Raw genomic sequence first — 16,360 nt, forward strand, 5'->3', positions numbered from 1 at the left:
TTCAACCTGATGTTAGCCTTAGAGATTATTCAAAAATACAAAAGATTATATTAGTATACATGGGGCCTCAAGGTCCAACATTTTCATTTACTAGATGCTATAAGAATGCCAATTTGTTTTATTTCTAAAGGCTTGTGAGCTTGCAAGCTTGGGTTCGAGCTGACAATTCTTGTGCCACAAAATGCATAGTGGGTCGTGACTCTGGCTTGTCATCCACGCATTGTAAGGCTACAGTCACTACAAATGCCACCTCCTGTGCCATTTGGCCCGTGGGTTGTGAGAGTCCTTGGTCTAACACATCTTTTAGAAGAAATACTGCAGTGTCTGAAACTGGCATTGCTGTTGTTGATTTGGATGATGATAGGGAAGATAGGAGCTCCCTTGGGTGCCTTCCCATCATAACTTCTAATGCCACCACTCCAAAGCTATAAACGTCGCATTTATCTGTTACTTGCATCGTGAATGCAAGCTCTGCACATCCATAAAACAAGATCGACATCCGTTTAATGATAGAATATGAGCATGAAAACACATAAATTGGCTACACGCTTCTTAATATGAGAAGCCATTTCTTCTTTGAAGAGTTTCTCATACTCAACCGAATGAGGGTCCCTTGCAATTTTCTATCTGAATTATAAGGAATTTTAGAGAATTCGATCCTACTCCATTTATAGTTATAGTTATTATACGAAAGTAGTCTATCCTAAGACAAATACTCGAAATGAGCAGTACAAAAATGCAAAAACTAGATTGTTAGCTTACCCGGAGCCATGTAGCCATAAGACCCAACAATTGTTGTCCAGTTAGTTGTATCTGAACTCAAACATTTTGCAGTGCCAAAATCTGAAAGTCGGGGTTCGAACTCTGGCTCTAGCAATATGTTGTTCATAGTTATGTCTTGGTGCACAATTTGAGGAGAGCAATCATGGTGCAAGTAAGCAATTGCATGAGCCACACCTTGCACAATTTTTACCCTTTTACCCCAGTCTAGTTCTGCTTTCCCTTTCAACCCATACAATACATTTCCCAAACTGCCTTTCTCCACAAATTCATAAACCAAGTACATGCACCCCCTAATGGAACAGAACCCATAAAGCCTAATGATATTGCGGTGCCTAACTTCTGTCAACACACGAATCTCATTCTCAAAACTCTTGCGATTGGCTGCTGGGATGTCACTGGAGTTTGACATGTTAAGTTTTTTAACTGCAACAATTTGACCTGTTGTCAATGCCGCTTTGTAAACGCTTCCAAATCCTCCTTTTCCAATGCAGTACTTCTCATGGAAGTTTTCTGTGGCCTTCACGAGATCCTCGAATGTGAATTTACCTTCTCCTTCCCATATCAGTGACTCAGCCTTCTCATCATACTCTCCAATTGTTCTGCTTTCTTCATCAAGGGGTTTTGTCCTCCGATACCATATTATAAGTCCAGCAACAATGATTGCAAGCAACAATAGGCCACAGATAGGAACGAGGACAACTAATAGAGTTGTATTAGAATGTTTTTTCTCTCTGGAATCTATGTAACAAGGAGATAGTCCTTCTGCATCTCCACACAAACCTGAGTTTCCAACATAAGCTTTCGCAGGTGCATCTTCGAAAACTGTACTAGTTGGGATCGAACTTGTTAAATTGTTGTATGAAAAATCGATGGAGGTGTTGCGTAGACTAACCATGCCGGTAAACGATGATGGGATTTCCCCTGAAAGTTGGTTATGTGACACATTAAGACTCTCCAATGATGAAAGCTTCGCAAGGTTTTGAGGAATATTTCCTGAGAGTCGATTGCTGCTGAGGTCCAACAATAGCTGCAACGTGACTAAGTTACCAAGCTCGGATGGTATTACCCCTAACAGGTTGTTGTTGCTCAAGTCCAAGATCAATAATTTACCACAATTCCCAAGTTCTTTTGGTATGTTCCCAGTCAAACTGTTCCTAGACAAATCAAGATTGCTAAGTTCACTCAAACTGCCTAGACTCCGAGGAATCTCTCCTGTCAAATGGTTCCTGCTCAGATTGAGCTTGTACAGCAGGCTTAGATTTCCAAGTACAGTTGGAATTTCCCCGGACAATTCGTTGGAGTCCAGATTCAAAACCTGCAGTTGAGTCAACTTTCCAAGCTCTACTGGGATTTTTCCAGAAATTCTGTTTCTGTCCATATGCAAATCAGTGAGAGATTCACATTCCCCCCATTCCGCTGAGATTTCACCAACAAATTGATTGTCACTAAACCAAATGAAACTGAGATGTGCATGAACTCCAAATGCATTTGTAATGTTTCCATTGAATCGATTCCCGTCAAACCGCACTCTCTTTAGTTGCTCGCAATTTCTCAAGCACTCTGGCAATGGCCCTGTGAAGTTGTTGCTATTCACTGTGAAATGATGAAGACCAAAGCTGCTGCACAATTCAGGTGGCAATTCTCCAGAGAAACTATTGTTGGAAAAGCTGACAATGCTCAGATTACTATACTTCCCAAAGTCACTCGGAATAGTGCCCGAGAAGTTATTGGTTAAAAGAGAGATTGCCGTTAAACTAGTGAGGCGAGAAATGGTGTCCGGCAACTCCCCATAGAGTTGGTTAGTGTTGAGATCAAGAGTCTGCAGCGATGTCATATTTCCAATCTCCGGTGGGATTGTGCCATTGAGATTGTTGGAGAAAAGTTCTAAGACTTGAAGGTTTGTGAGGTTCCCAACTGTCGGAGGAATCGGACCAGAGAGGTGGTTTTGTGAAAGGTCTAATTCCCGCAAATCTTTCAAGTTCCCAATCTCAGATGGAATTGACCCAGAGAACTGATTTTTAAACAGATAAAGATATTGGAGCTTTGTCAATAGGCCTATTTCCGGTGGAATTTCTCCAGTGAAATGATTCTCCGCAAATTGCAAAGAGGTTAACTCGGTCCAATTGGAGAGAAAATACGGTGAGATCACACCGGAGAGAGCGTTAGAAGATAAACCCAATTCTGTAATTTTTGTCAGGTTGGTCAAGGACAAAGGCAATTCCCCAGTGAATGAATTTTGAGCCAGGGCCAAGTAGGTGAGATTTGTACAAAACCCAAGCTCAGAAGGAATTGTAGAATTCAACCTATTCATACTAAGATAGAGTCTCCCGAGCTCCTTGAGCTGGCCTATTGAAGAAGGAATACTCCCTTCCAATGAATTGTTGAACAATTCTATAGTCTGAAGATTTGACATTGCTCCAATATCCTCAGGAATTAGACCACTGAAATTGTTATTTCCTAGAAAAAGATGTTTGAGCTTGGAAAGGTGGGAAATGTTTGGTGACAATGGTCCTTGGAATAAATTATCAAAAAGATTAAGGTATTCAAGCTTGCCCAGATTGGTAAATACAGATTCTGGTATTGGTCCAGTCAAATGATTCTGGGACAAATCCAAGGACGTCAAGTTCTTACAATCAAGTATAAATCCTGGGAACCCAGAAGTGAGTTCATTGAAATTAAAGCCAAGATGGGTCAACAATGGCATGGCAGAAACCTTAGACCAGTCAGGATTTACCAAGAAGTTTGATCCAAGGTCTAAGTACCATGCCTTTTGAAGATTGCTAATCTGATATGGGATTGTCCCATCGAGATAGTTGTCGAGAAGACTTACATACCGAAGCTCCGTCAGCCGGCCTATCTCCGAAGGTATTGGTCCGCTGAGATTGTTGTGGCTGAGGTCGAAGCGGGTGAGATTAAGGAACGGAGTAAAGTTGAAGTGGGCCAGTGTTCCGTTGAGCTTGGCACCTGAGAGGTCTATCTCGGAGACTGTTCCGGTTGAGTCGGCGCAGGCAATGCTTGTCCAGTTGCAAAGGTTGTTGAGGTTGGCGAGGGACCATGAAGTGAGAAGAGGGGGAATAGGGGAGAGGCTGTTTTTCCATTTGACAAGAGCTTCTGCTTGTGTTGCCGGTGATGCTGTGATCTGTAATGAAAGTGTGGAGAGCAAGAGAAGGTGAAGGAAAAGAAGATGAGGAGGCTTGGGATTTGCTGCCATGCCTGCCTTTCGACTTTTATCAAACTATCAAACAGCAAGATGTTAACAAAGGCAAAAACAGCAAGATGTTAACACTGTACAAATTGGTACAAAAATCCAAATCAAAGAATGAATCTGCCACAAAAGTCTCAGGCATATATCAATCAACTTTCATAATAAATTCCTTGAACTTTGAGTCTTTGACAATATATGTGGGTTTGTCCCGTAATATATGGATCCTTACCAAATACGTACCATTTCCAACCATGCAACTTGCGAATAGGGCCAAGAGAGAGATAAGAGTCAGCATCCCTAATTTCTTCATTTTTATTTTATTTTTTCTCAGCCCCGTGACTGTTTCAAAATAAATATAATAAGAAAAAGAAAAAGAAGAGAACTTTCCTATGTGACTTTAGTATTGTGTTCATACACATGTTGTACAATCTTTTTTTTTTCTTTTTTTTTTTTTTAACAAATAGCTTGTGCTATTTAGGATCTGAATGCCTGAAGGCTACATCATGAGCAATGAGGGACAAAACCCCTCACATACTCTTAAGTCAGAAGGATCTGACTTAAAAAACAATTACATATGTAGAATCTCAAATTTCACTAAAATTACAATCAGCCCCTAAACAAAGAAAATTCTAGTAAAACTTGAGCCACACGTTGTACAATCTTATCATAATTCTAAAGTCTATAGGATGGAAATTTATACACTTTAAAGATTTCCTATTTTTTCTTGAGCATTTAATTTAAATTGACGTCTATGAGAAAAAGTTATACATGTCAGAAACTTCCATCAATGTGAAAATAGAACTTAAAAAAAGAAAAACAAAACAAATAGGACTTTAATTCTAAGAATTTATGAGCTTTCAGACTTTCTATGGATGTGAATAATGAGACTTTTGATTAGAATTTTTTTAAGATTATAATTGGTAGCATTGATTAGACTATTTATTAACTTTTTATCATATTAGAGTTGCTCAGCATTCTTATGCGGGATGTTAATTCGCATTCGCCTATCAAGTTCAAGTCGTGTCGTGGCAGAAGTACAATATTATATAAGACAATCTTAATTCTTAACCTAACCCATTTAATTAAATGGTGTCCGACCCTTCAACCCTAATTTACTAATTTTGTGTTGGATTCGTGTCAAGTTCGTGGGTCGTGTCAAAAATTGTCAGCTCTAAATGTTGAGTATCGAGTTCGAGCCGTGTCAAGACATAGGTATATATAAGACCCTATGGATCAACTCTAGCTTTACCTATTTAAGTTAGACTTTCAATTATAACCCGTTAATTTTGCATTAAATTTGTGTTGTATTCACTGATTATGTCTAAAATTGAGAGGACATTAAACCACCTCCCATTTATTCATTCAATCATTAATATTGCAACGAAATCATTCGGTGGATCTGATAACTTGACAATGGCAACCCACTTTCGCACAACATGCATATGCATGGCCACTCATAATTAAAAGTAAATCCTGTAAAATATGAACCATAAATAATCAATATATATACAGGAACTTAATTATTGGTGCGGCTATTATATTCATCATCAAGTGATCATCGCATGCATTTTCCCGTCTACCTTTTTTCTTTTCTTTTTTTCTTTTTAATTTCCATTTTCCCGTCTATATAATATGTATGATTGTTTTGTTTTATTGTTTTATTTATCATAATTGTAGCCTTTTGCACAATAAGTGATATGAAAGCTAAAGTTCAGTATTCAGATTGAAAATTACAATAAATATAGCAAGCACAATTATAAAGTTGAGAAGTTAAATGGCATGAATAATTTCTCTTTAATGAAATATCTTTCGATTCAGCAAAAAGTCTACAAGCTTCATTAAAAAGAAATTATGTGGAATTTAAGGTGTTAATGAAAAAAACGAAGAAACTCCAAAAACATAGATCGATGATGAGGAGCGAAAAGAGATGGATGTCAAAGCAGTGCAATTTTTCTAAATTATTCATAATGTGATTGTTTAAAAAAGGCATATATAGACAATTTGTTAGAAATTAATTAGAGTGTACGTGTATGTCATACCCCCAACTCATAATTATTAAATAAACATATCAAGTGGATTTTCATATCTTAATAAATTTAGGACTAGTGGGCTAAATTCCCCAAATTCACAAGAGTCAATCATTTTCCTGAAGTGAACTTAAGCACAATAGATAATTTTATAATGATTTTGATTTGAATGTTATACCCATTTTCACGTGATCAATCCCATCATTAATTCATAAGTCTTTACAAAAAAAAAAAAGAAAAAAAAAAAAAGAAGAAGATTTCTATCCTTCGAGATATAAACAAAGCTCTGTTGTCAAGCCACGTACCATCCACTCTCGAATGTCACATGATGGGCTTTAGTTATCGTCGCAACGAGATCTTCATTCATGGCATTCACTTATTCTTTCCTATATCAACATTGATAGAAGCGATGCTCTTGCCTGCCATCTTTATTGTTTTGATATTTGGGATTTGAGCCATTTTTCTTGAACATTTTATCGTTATTGGCTTCCAATTTATTCTTCTCGATATTCTTGTCAATGTCTATGACATTAACTATTGTTTTCACATCAGAATAATCATTTCTATGTCTATTCCTAAAATATTTTTCAATGCATAAATGACATTCATTGAAGATATTCTAAATAATATTTTCTATCAACTGTTTTAGCTTTTTATTGTAGTCAAACCAAGATGAAGGCATTATGTTTATAATTGCTCCTACTAAGAATTCATAGACTTGGGATGCAACTAGCTTATCGTTAGACATCTTAAAATCCGTAAAATTGGAAATTATTGAAACTTCAATACCTGCTCTTCTTCGATTTTGTATTGTCTCCCAGCTCATCCAAATTAAGTTCTTTGGCCGATGAAAGCGTCTGGTACACATCACTGATAGAATTTGAAAGGGCACTAAGAATGTGTCCCTAGCAAAGGAAATTATCCTTTGCTAAAAATTTAATACATCAATGATGTTATCATAATTTAATATGATTTGATTTATATTTATTTGTTTCCTTAATAGCTTTTGACCTATTATTAATATTAGGATACCAAATAAATCCAATTTGCTTTAGATTTCTAATATGTATAGATTTATTATTATATATTATATATAATATAATTAAGCATTTTAGGGATACATTAAATGAACACTTTTCAACATTTTAAACTGCCACTTGTCGCAATTCTAGCGTGTTCTCTTAAGGATTCAGCTTTTATATATAATATATGATATGATAATTAAATTTACTTGTTCTTATCAGCTTTAGTTTTTAGGATAAGCATTGATTTAAAAATTGGTATTGTAATAGAAGTTTTTAGTTTGAACTTTAACTCTACAATTTACTTCTTATTTGCAATTATATGTTATAAATGTTGGGTCTCACTTGTTGAGGAAGAGTTTTATCTCACACGCGAGATGAAGTTGTATTAAAGTAATAATTAAATGATTAAATTTATTCTTTCGTCTCAACTTCAAATTTTTAGAATAAGTAATAATTTAACATTGTGATAGCAAGTGTCATAACCACTATGGTTTTGTGAGTAAAACTTCTAACGCGTGACGAAGAAATAAATAATTGATTTTTTTTTTTTAGTTTCATTAATTAATTAATGAGGTTATTAATATTAAATTTTTAAGAGTCAAGTGTTATTTTAATTTGTATTTTAATAATGGGAGTGGCCCTGTTAGAGAATATACTCTCCATATATTAGTGGATTTGATTTGAGCAATTTATTGTAATTATAATCAATCAAATTTGAATGATTTGATTGATTTGTTTGTAATCAAATTTGATGGTAATCAAATCACATTGATTGATTACCATACTCATATACCAAAACCCTCTTATAAATAGGAGTATATTGTATTATAAAAATATCAAGCAATAAGAGCATAATGTAGCTTTAGGGTTTTATCTTGTGGACGTAGGTTATAGACTGAACCACGTAAAATCTCTTGTGTTCTTATTTTATTATTCCGCATGTTTATTTTTAGTTTTCCATTCTATTATGTTATCTTTCAGAAAGTCAGTAAAATTAGGATTAGGGTTAAGGTTTAGTAATTGAGTCCTCTTCCTCCTCTCTTCTTCCTGGTAGTAAGATTCTACCAAATCCCTTTTTCTTTCCCCCTACATCGATCTATCCAGCATCAACTTGTTTGAGCGCACACTGATGATGTTTTTTTTTTTTTTTTTTTGCTTGCTTCATTTAATTTTCTTACAAAATGGAGTGTCAAGGTTCATAATGCATGCACCTAGACTTTTTAATTCGTTAGTATTTGAAAAGCAATTATTAGCTTCATGGAAATAAACTCGATCAGTGTACGTGGAAATTTGAAATTTGCTTTCAAAAGCAACAAAAGTTCTTTCCCCATAGGAGTTATATTGGTTGTTGCATGTCAAAGTAGAAGAACATACCGGTTTATTCTGTTAATTGTGTTTTTCTGCTTTGATTTTTCTATGTACGTGGTGGGAAAGTCAATCGATCCCCTCAGTATGATTGGTGGAGGACGGGTTTGAATCTAATGTCAGAATAAACACTCATATTTATGATATCTTTTTAATATAGGAATTTTTTTTTTTTTTTATATATTTTTTCTTTTAACTCAAGTATATTCCAATAGGTACTTGCTCAAACTCAAAGAATCTCAAAATTTGGCTGATTATGGCAGATGAAATTATTTATAGTAAAAATTAGATTATGTACAGGAAACACTATGGAAGAAATATACAAGTCATAATTAGAGAGAAGTTATATGGCAAAAGAGTACCACTATTAGCTAGGGTTCAAGATTGCTGTCACTGACTCACTAGTGCTCAACCAGACATTAGCTGTAGAGATTATTTAGAATTATAAACACTACAAAAAAATCAAGAATTTTGGACGGTTTCAAACCGTCTAGAAATTAAAAAAAAAAAAAAAAAAAAAAAAGTCTAGAAAACGTACTAGACGGTTTTTTTCTAGACGGTTTGAAACCGTCTAGAACTATGTGTCGCTAATCCGGATTATGGACGGTTTGTGCCAAACTGTCCGCAATTCCAGACGGTTTGACACAAACCGTTTAGAACTGATTCTAGATGGTTTTGCCCAAAACCGTCCAGAATCATTAATTATTTTTTTTAAAAAAAAAAAATCAAAATCTATGCGTGAGTTTGAATATGATTTTTTTTTTTTTTTTTGTCCAGTCATCTCCCTCATTTGCAAATCCACTGGAAATCCACCGAAAATCACTGGGTTCACCGTTCATCTCCCTCATTTGCAGATCTAAATACCTCCCTCATTTGCAACAAAAACTAGCACCGAAAATCACTGGGTTCATCTCCCAAAACAATCACTGGGTTCATCTCCGAAAATCACTGTCTCTTCGTCGTCAACCGATTTCCCTTCCTCTTCATTCAATTTCCTTTCGTCTGTAGCGGTCGTTGTCTTCGGTGTACGTTTTCTTCATCTCGTGTGAAGGATCTGCTCAAAACGCAAAACACAACAATGGAGATCGACCCAAATATTTGATCCTATTTTAGTAACTCAAAAGAAGACCCAAAAAACCAACAACGAAATCACACCCAGAAAGCAAACCCATGCTAAAAATAAGACCCAAAAATCAACAACAAGAATAAGGGAAAGATTTGGGGGAGCTGGACGGCGATTATACCAGTCGGTGTCAATCTGTTTGAAACCCAGAAAGCAAACCCATTTGCTGTCAATCTGCTTCAATTTCTGATTTTGGATTCTTGAACAAGCAAAGGAGAAGAGGCTATACAAAAAAGGCATGATTTGGGGTTTTAACGGAAGATTTAGTGCAAATATACATGATTAGGTTGAATGAGAATGAAAAGAATGTCTGGACGCTTGCGGAAGAATGTGCAGATGTGTACAGTTGTGTTCTTGTGTTTATTGAATAATGATCAATAGCATTACTCTGTTTTTAACGGAAGAATGCGCAGATGTGTACAGTTTCGGAGTTTTTAACGGAAGTGCACAAGTCAAAAAAATGGACGGTTGTGATTATGGTTGGGAAAAAAATCGGTTGGATGAGGTGAAATTTGGAGGCATCACGTGGATTGATGACATGGCATGAAAAAAAAATTTCAGACGGTTTTTTTTGAAAGCGTCTGGAACTGAAATTTATTATGGACGGTTTGGTAAAAACCGTCCATAAAATTCCAAACGGTTTTAACTAAACTGTCTGGAAATAACATTTACAGACGGTTTCGAAAAAAAATTTAACTAAACCGTCTGGAATTTTATGGACGATTTAATCAAACCGTCCATAATAAATTTTTTACAGATGGTTTCGGAAAAACCGTCTACAAATTTTGTTTTCTAAACGGTTTTAGAAACCGTCTCGAAAAAAAAAACCGTCCATAAATGCCTTTTTTTTGGTAGTGAAAAGATTATATTAGTATACATGAGGCCTCAAGGTCCAACATTTTCATTTACTAGATGCTATAATAATGCCAATTAATTTGTTCTATTTCTGAAGGCTTGTGAGCTTGCTAATGGTCATCGTGTCCAATGGGTAGGAATTGCAAGCTTGGGTTCGAGCTGACAATTCTTGTGCCACAAAACGCATGGTGGGTCGTGACTCTGGCTCGTCATCCACGCATTGTAAGGCAACAGTCACCACAAATGCCATCTCCTGCGCCATTTGGCCTATGGGTTGTGGGAGTCCTTGGTCTAGCACATCCTTTAGAAGAAATTTTGTAGTGTCTAAAACTGGCATTGTTGTTGTTGATTTGGATGATGACAGGGAAGATAGGAGCTCCCTTGGGTGCCTTCCCATCATAACTTCTAATGCCACCACTCCAAAGCTATAAACGTTGCATTTATCTGTTACACGCATCGCGAATGCAAGCTCTGCACATCCATAAAACAAGATCGACATCTGTTTAATGAAAAAATATGAGCATGAAAACACATAAATTGGCTACACACTTCCTAATATGAGAAGCCATTTCTTCTTTGATGAGTTTCTCATACTCCACCAAATGAGGATCCCTTTCAATTTTCCAACTGAATTATAAGGAATTTTAGAGAACCCGATCCTACTCCATTTATAGTTATAGTTATTATACGAAAGAAGTCTATCCTAAGACAAATACTTGAAATGAGTAGGACAAAAATGTAGAAACTAAATTGTTAGCTTACCCAGAGCCATGTAGCCATAAGACCCAGCAATTGTTGTCTAGTTAGTTGTATTTGAACTCAACAATCTTGCAGTGCCAAAATATGAGAGTCGAGGTTCGAACTCTGACTCCAGCAATATGTTGTTCATAGTTATGTCTCGGTGCACAATTTGAGGAGAGCAATCATGGTGCAAGTAAGCAATTGCATGAGCACACCTTGCAGAATTTTCACCCTTCTACTCCAGTCTAGTTCTGCTTTCCCTTCCACCCCATACAATACATTTCCCAAACTGCCTTTTTCCACATATTCATAAACCAAGTACATACACCCCCTAATGGAACAAAACCCATAAAGCCTAATGATATTGCGGTGCCTAACTTTAGTCAACACACGAATCTCATTCTCAAAATTCTTGCAACTGCCTGTTGGGATGTCACTGGAGTCTGACATGTTAAGTCTTTTAACTGCAACAATTTGACCTGTTGTCAAAGCCGCTTTGTAAACGCTTTGCACCAATATCGATTGATGATACTGGTGCGTGATTTCTTCAGTTCGATCTTCAGCTTTCCCTTATGCATTTTTAGGCCTAACTTCAATGATTTTGCTTGTGATTTCCATTAGGACCTAAAAATAAACTAAAACATTAAAACATAACAAAACATTATATTACAACCCAAACTAAGGTTTAACATATGTGAATTAAAGGACCTTGAATATAAACATTCAACGCTTATCAGTAGCATTGAGTCTTGAAGTTCGTCAGCACTTTGGCCATATTGTAACGTAAAGCATGTCTCCCATTCTGTCCAAAAAATTGAAATAGGCATGCGTCCAAGAACTCTTTAGCACTAACGATCCACAAACTCCCCAAAAGCCAACAATGAACCCGATTGCAATGCTTGTACAAAACCATAGATGTTCATAGGAGTTTGCTGTTCTTGAATATTGCCTTCTCTATGCGTGTTACCAATTTGAGGACCTTGAGATGTTCATCTCCTAGACACATTTTTAAAAGAGTCAACCCACAAAAATATCGGTTACTTGCATATGAAGAAGCACCGAAACTTTGGATCTGGGTACCTGTTGGGATTTTACAAGGCAAGTTGTTGTCTGACAAATTCAAGTTGTTGTAAACATTCAACGCTTAGCATGTCTCCCATTCTGTCAAAAAACTGGAAATAGGCATGCCTCCAAGAACTCTTCAGCACTAACGATCCACAAACTCCCCAAATGCCAACAATGAACCCGATTGCAATGCTTGTACAAAACCATAGATGTTCATAGGAGTTTGCTATTCTTGAATATTGCCTTCTCTATGCGTGTTACCAATTTGAGGACCTTGAGATGTTCATCTCCTAGACACATTTTCAAAAGTCAACCCACAAAAATATCGGTTACTTGCATATGAAAAAGCACCGAAACTTTGGATCTGGGTACCTGTTGGGATTTTACAAGGCAAGTTGTTGTCTGACAAATTCAAGTTGTTGTAAACATTCAATGCTTAGCATGTCTCCCATTCTGTCAAAAAACTGGAAATAGGCATGCCTCCAAGAACTCTTCAGCACTAACGATCCACAAACTCCCCAAATGCCAACAATGAACCCGATTGCAATGCTTGTACAAAACCATAGATGTTCGTGGGAGTTTGCATGTTTTTGAATATTGCCTTCTCTATGCGTGTTACCAATTTGAGGACCTTGAGGTGCTTCATCTCCTAGACACCTTTTCAAAAGAGTCAACCCACAAAAATATCGGTTACTTGCATATGAAGAAGCACCGAAACTTTGGAGTTGGGTGCCTGTTGGGATTTTACAAGACAAGTTATTGTCTAACAAATTCAAGTTGTTGTAAACATTCAACGCTTATCAGTAGCATTGAATCTTGAAGCTTGTCAGCACTTTGGCCATATTGTAACGTAAAGCATGTCTCCCATTCTATCCAAAAACTGGAAATAGGCATGCCTTAAGAACTCTTAAGCATTAACGATCCACAAACTCCCTAAAATCCAACAATGAACCCTATTGCAATGCTTGTATAAAACCATAGATGTTTGTGGGTGTAATGACCCAAGGAAAAGTGTTAACTACATCTGTGCTATCACCCCAAAAGGACTAGTCAATTTGGAGTTTTCCTAAAATCCCTTATAAAGCCTAGTTTCACCTAGTAACTAGGCAATATGTGACTTAGCACCTATGAGTATCTTTATAACTACTCACTCTATGTGAGCTATACATCTCTTTCCAATATGGGACCAGGGTGTTACAAACTCCCCCCCTTAAATTCCTGACGTCCTCGTTAGAGCCACGTCATGCAGTACTTCAGTACCACATGACCTGGCATTACTAGGTAGGTGGCTCTGATACCATTTGTAACGACCCAAAGAAAAGCACTAGCCACATTTGCGCTATCACCCCAAAAGGACTAGTCAATTTGAAGTTTTCCTAGAATCTCTTACAAAGCCCAGTTTCACCTAGTAACTAGGCAATGTGTGACTTAGCACCCATAAGTATCTTTATAAACCACTCACTCTATGTGAGCTATTCATCTCTTCCCAATATGGGACTGGGGTGTTACAAATTCCCCCCCTTAAATCCCTGACATCCTCGTTAGGGTCACGTCATGCAGTGCTTCAATACCACATGACCTAGCGTTACTAGGTGGCTCTGATACCATTTGTAATGACCCAAGAAAAACTGCTGGCCACATCTACGCTATCACCCTAGAAGGACTAGTCAATTTGGAGCTTTCTTAGAATCCCTTATAAAGCACAGTTTCACCTAATAATTAGGAAATGTGTGACTTATCACTCATGAGTATCTTTATAAACCACTCACTCTATGTGAGCTATTCATCTCTTCCCAATATGGGATCGGGGTGTTACAGTGGGAGTTTGCATGTTCTTGAATATTGCCTTCTCTATGCGTGTTACCAATTTGAGGACCTTGAGGTGCTTCATCTCCTAGACACCTTTTCAAAAAAGACAACCCACACAAATATCGACTACTTGCATATGAAGAAGCACCGAAACTTTGGAGCCGGGTACCTGTTGGGATTTTACCTGACAAGTTTGTTGTCTGACAAATTCAAATAGCTTAAAAAGCTCAAAGTAGCAAGGCTTGGGGGAATCACGCTTGAAAGGTGATTGCTTGACAAGTCTAGATTGAGACTCTAATCTTTCCAGGTCACCATTAGTCTGAGGGATAATGCTAGTCAACAAGTTTCTAGATAGGTTCAGCCCAATCAATCCCAAGAGACTTGTTATTTCTCTTGGAATTTCCCCTTTCAATTTATTACTTGAAAGATCGATGGCTTTTACTAGTCCAAGAATTGATCATATTCGAGATTCAATCCTTTTGTATTCATGAATGCATGCTCAATGTAGGGATACTGAGAAAATGTTGTATACTCATGTGCAGAAATATAAATGACCAGAAATTTCATAGGATAACTTTGAAGATCAAAATTTTCTAAATCCTTTTGAGCTATGGTAGTGAAGTTTTTAAGGCACCGAGGTATAGTCCCTGAAATACTGTTGTTAGAGAGGTCCAAGATTTGAAGAGATGTTAGTTGACATAACTTTAATGGTATGCTACCAACAAACATGTTTGATGGGAGGCGAAGAGCCACCAAATCTTTTAGGCTTGTGCCTATCCATGTTGGTATCCTCCCAAAGAGTTTGTTTTCTCCAAAATCTAATACTTTCAGTGAAGAGCAGTTCATCAATGACATAGGCAATTCTCCAATGAAACTGTTGTTCTGGAAATGCAACGACTTGGCTTCATTATCTTTCAAACAAATTCTTATACCAACAATGTTATAATACCAATGATATTATAAGACAACAATTATCATAATATATACTATATTCAATAATATTACAAACCAATACTATTATTCACAATATTTATTATTCCCACTAATTTACTGAACATTCAAGTTTGTCTATTTATTAATCAGGTCACTCAATAATATTATTGGAGTCCCATAATAATTTTTCACAAATAATAGGGATAGGTGTTCGGCGATATCTGCACTTTGCAGTTCTACGTCGATCGAGCGCCAGTCATTGGCGATCGAGCATCAAGTAGATCAATCGTCAGTCTATGGGGATCGATCGTCGTGAAGGTAGATCGTCATATTGTGGGGATCGATCGCCGATCTCCAAATTAGTTATTTGTAATATTGTATCTTAAAGTTAAGGCTCGTTAAACTTATCTAATCAATTTGGAACTGTAAATATGCCTTAAATATTGATGAATAGTTAATCTAATAAATATTAATATATTCTTTTATATTATGTTTAGGTCTTAAATTCTAATTTAAGACATTATATTTTATGTCTTAAAATCGAGGGCGTTACATCCCTCCCCCCTTAACGGAATTTTGTTCTCAAAATTTATAAACTATGATACGCATAAAGTTTATACTAAAATAAGATTTAGACTTCTAAATCTAAATCGAGCAACTCAGATTTTAAAACTTAGCACTTAGTCGCTAAACATGGGTTACTTTAACCGTTATCACTTAGAAATGTTCTAAGTTAAAAAAATGATGTAAGAAAATGAAAAATGAAATTTTGACTTCTAAAATAAATAGCAAGTGTGTGCACAAAGTGTTAACAAAAATAAATAATGCGGAAAATAAACAACACAAGAATTTTTGTTAACGAAGTGGAAACTCAAAATTAGAAAAACCACTCTGGGGCAGCCAAACTCAGGATATCCACTATTCAAAAGACAAGACTAGATACAAGATAGTAACACTCACATACCCCTGATGCAGTAGTCGTACCTTGCTCTCTAACGTGTAACCCAATACGAATGCCTCCCAACCAAGTCTCCTACCTGAATGGGTCTTCAATGGAATCATTTACCTTAGGGTTGACCCCTAAGATAGACTTCAGTTGTAACATAGCAATAACACACTTGCAATGGCTTGAGAGGGACAAATCAGCTCCAATAATCTCACAAATAACTCTCTAAGCTCTGATGGAATTCAATACCGAATTCTTGAAGTTCTTAATGCCTAGGGGCCTCTATTTATAGGCTGGAGGATGAAATGGGCGACTGCTTTGATAAGTACGGATGCCGTCCGGACGGTGGACATGGGCAGTCCGAACGAACAACTGGGCAACCAGAATTTATGAGATTTTTGCTGAAAATCTTTCTTGTTTAAGAGCCGCGTCCGGACGGTGAGGCATTGTCGTCCGGACAGTCGCACGTCCGCTGCAAGTAAT

At 36.7% G+C, this 16,360-nt stretch overlaps 1 protein-coding gene across 1 annotated transcript; it reads right to left on the reverse strand.

Annotated features, from left to right (window-relative positions):
• Positions 1-25: 25 nt before the first annotated feature.
• On the reverse strand, positions 26-4,121 carry LOC133857392 (MDIS1-interacting receptor like kinase 2-like). Its single transcript, XM_062292650.1, has 2 exons — positions 763-4,121; positions 26-471 (listed from the first exon to the last, which is right to left on the reverse strand). Exons 1-2 carry the CDS (start codon positions 3,992-3,994, stop codon positions 125-127), a joined length of 3,579 nt encoding a protein of 1,192 aa, XP_062148634.1. The 5' UTR covers positions 3,995-4,121; the 3' UTR covers positions 26-124.
• Positions 4,122-16,360: the final 12,239 nt, after the last annotated feature.

Source organism: Alnus glutinosa, chromosome 14 (genome assembly GCF_958979055.1).
Source record: "Alnus glutinosa chromosome 14, dhAlnGlut1.1, whole genome shotgun sequence".
Taxonomy (NCBI): Eukaryota; Viridiplantae; Streptophyta; class Magnoliopsida; order Fagales; family Betulaceae; genus Alnus; species Alnus glutinosa.

Coding starts and splice junctions, on each gene's coding strand:
- LOC133857392 (XM_062292650.1), bottom strand. CDS start 3,994: ATGGCAGCAAATCCCAAGCCTCCTCATCTTCTTTTCCTTCACCTTCTC. Junction 472..762: donor TTATGGCTACATGGCTCCGG/GTAAGCTAACAA, acceptor ATGGATGTGCAG/AGCTTGCATTCACGATGCAA.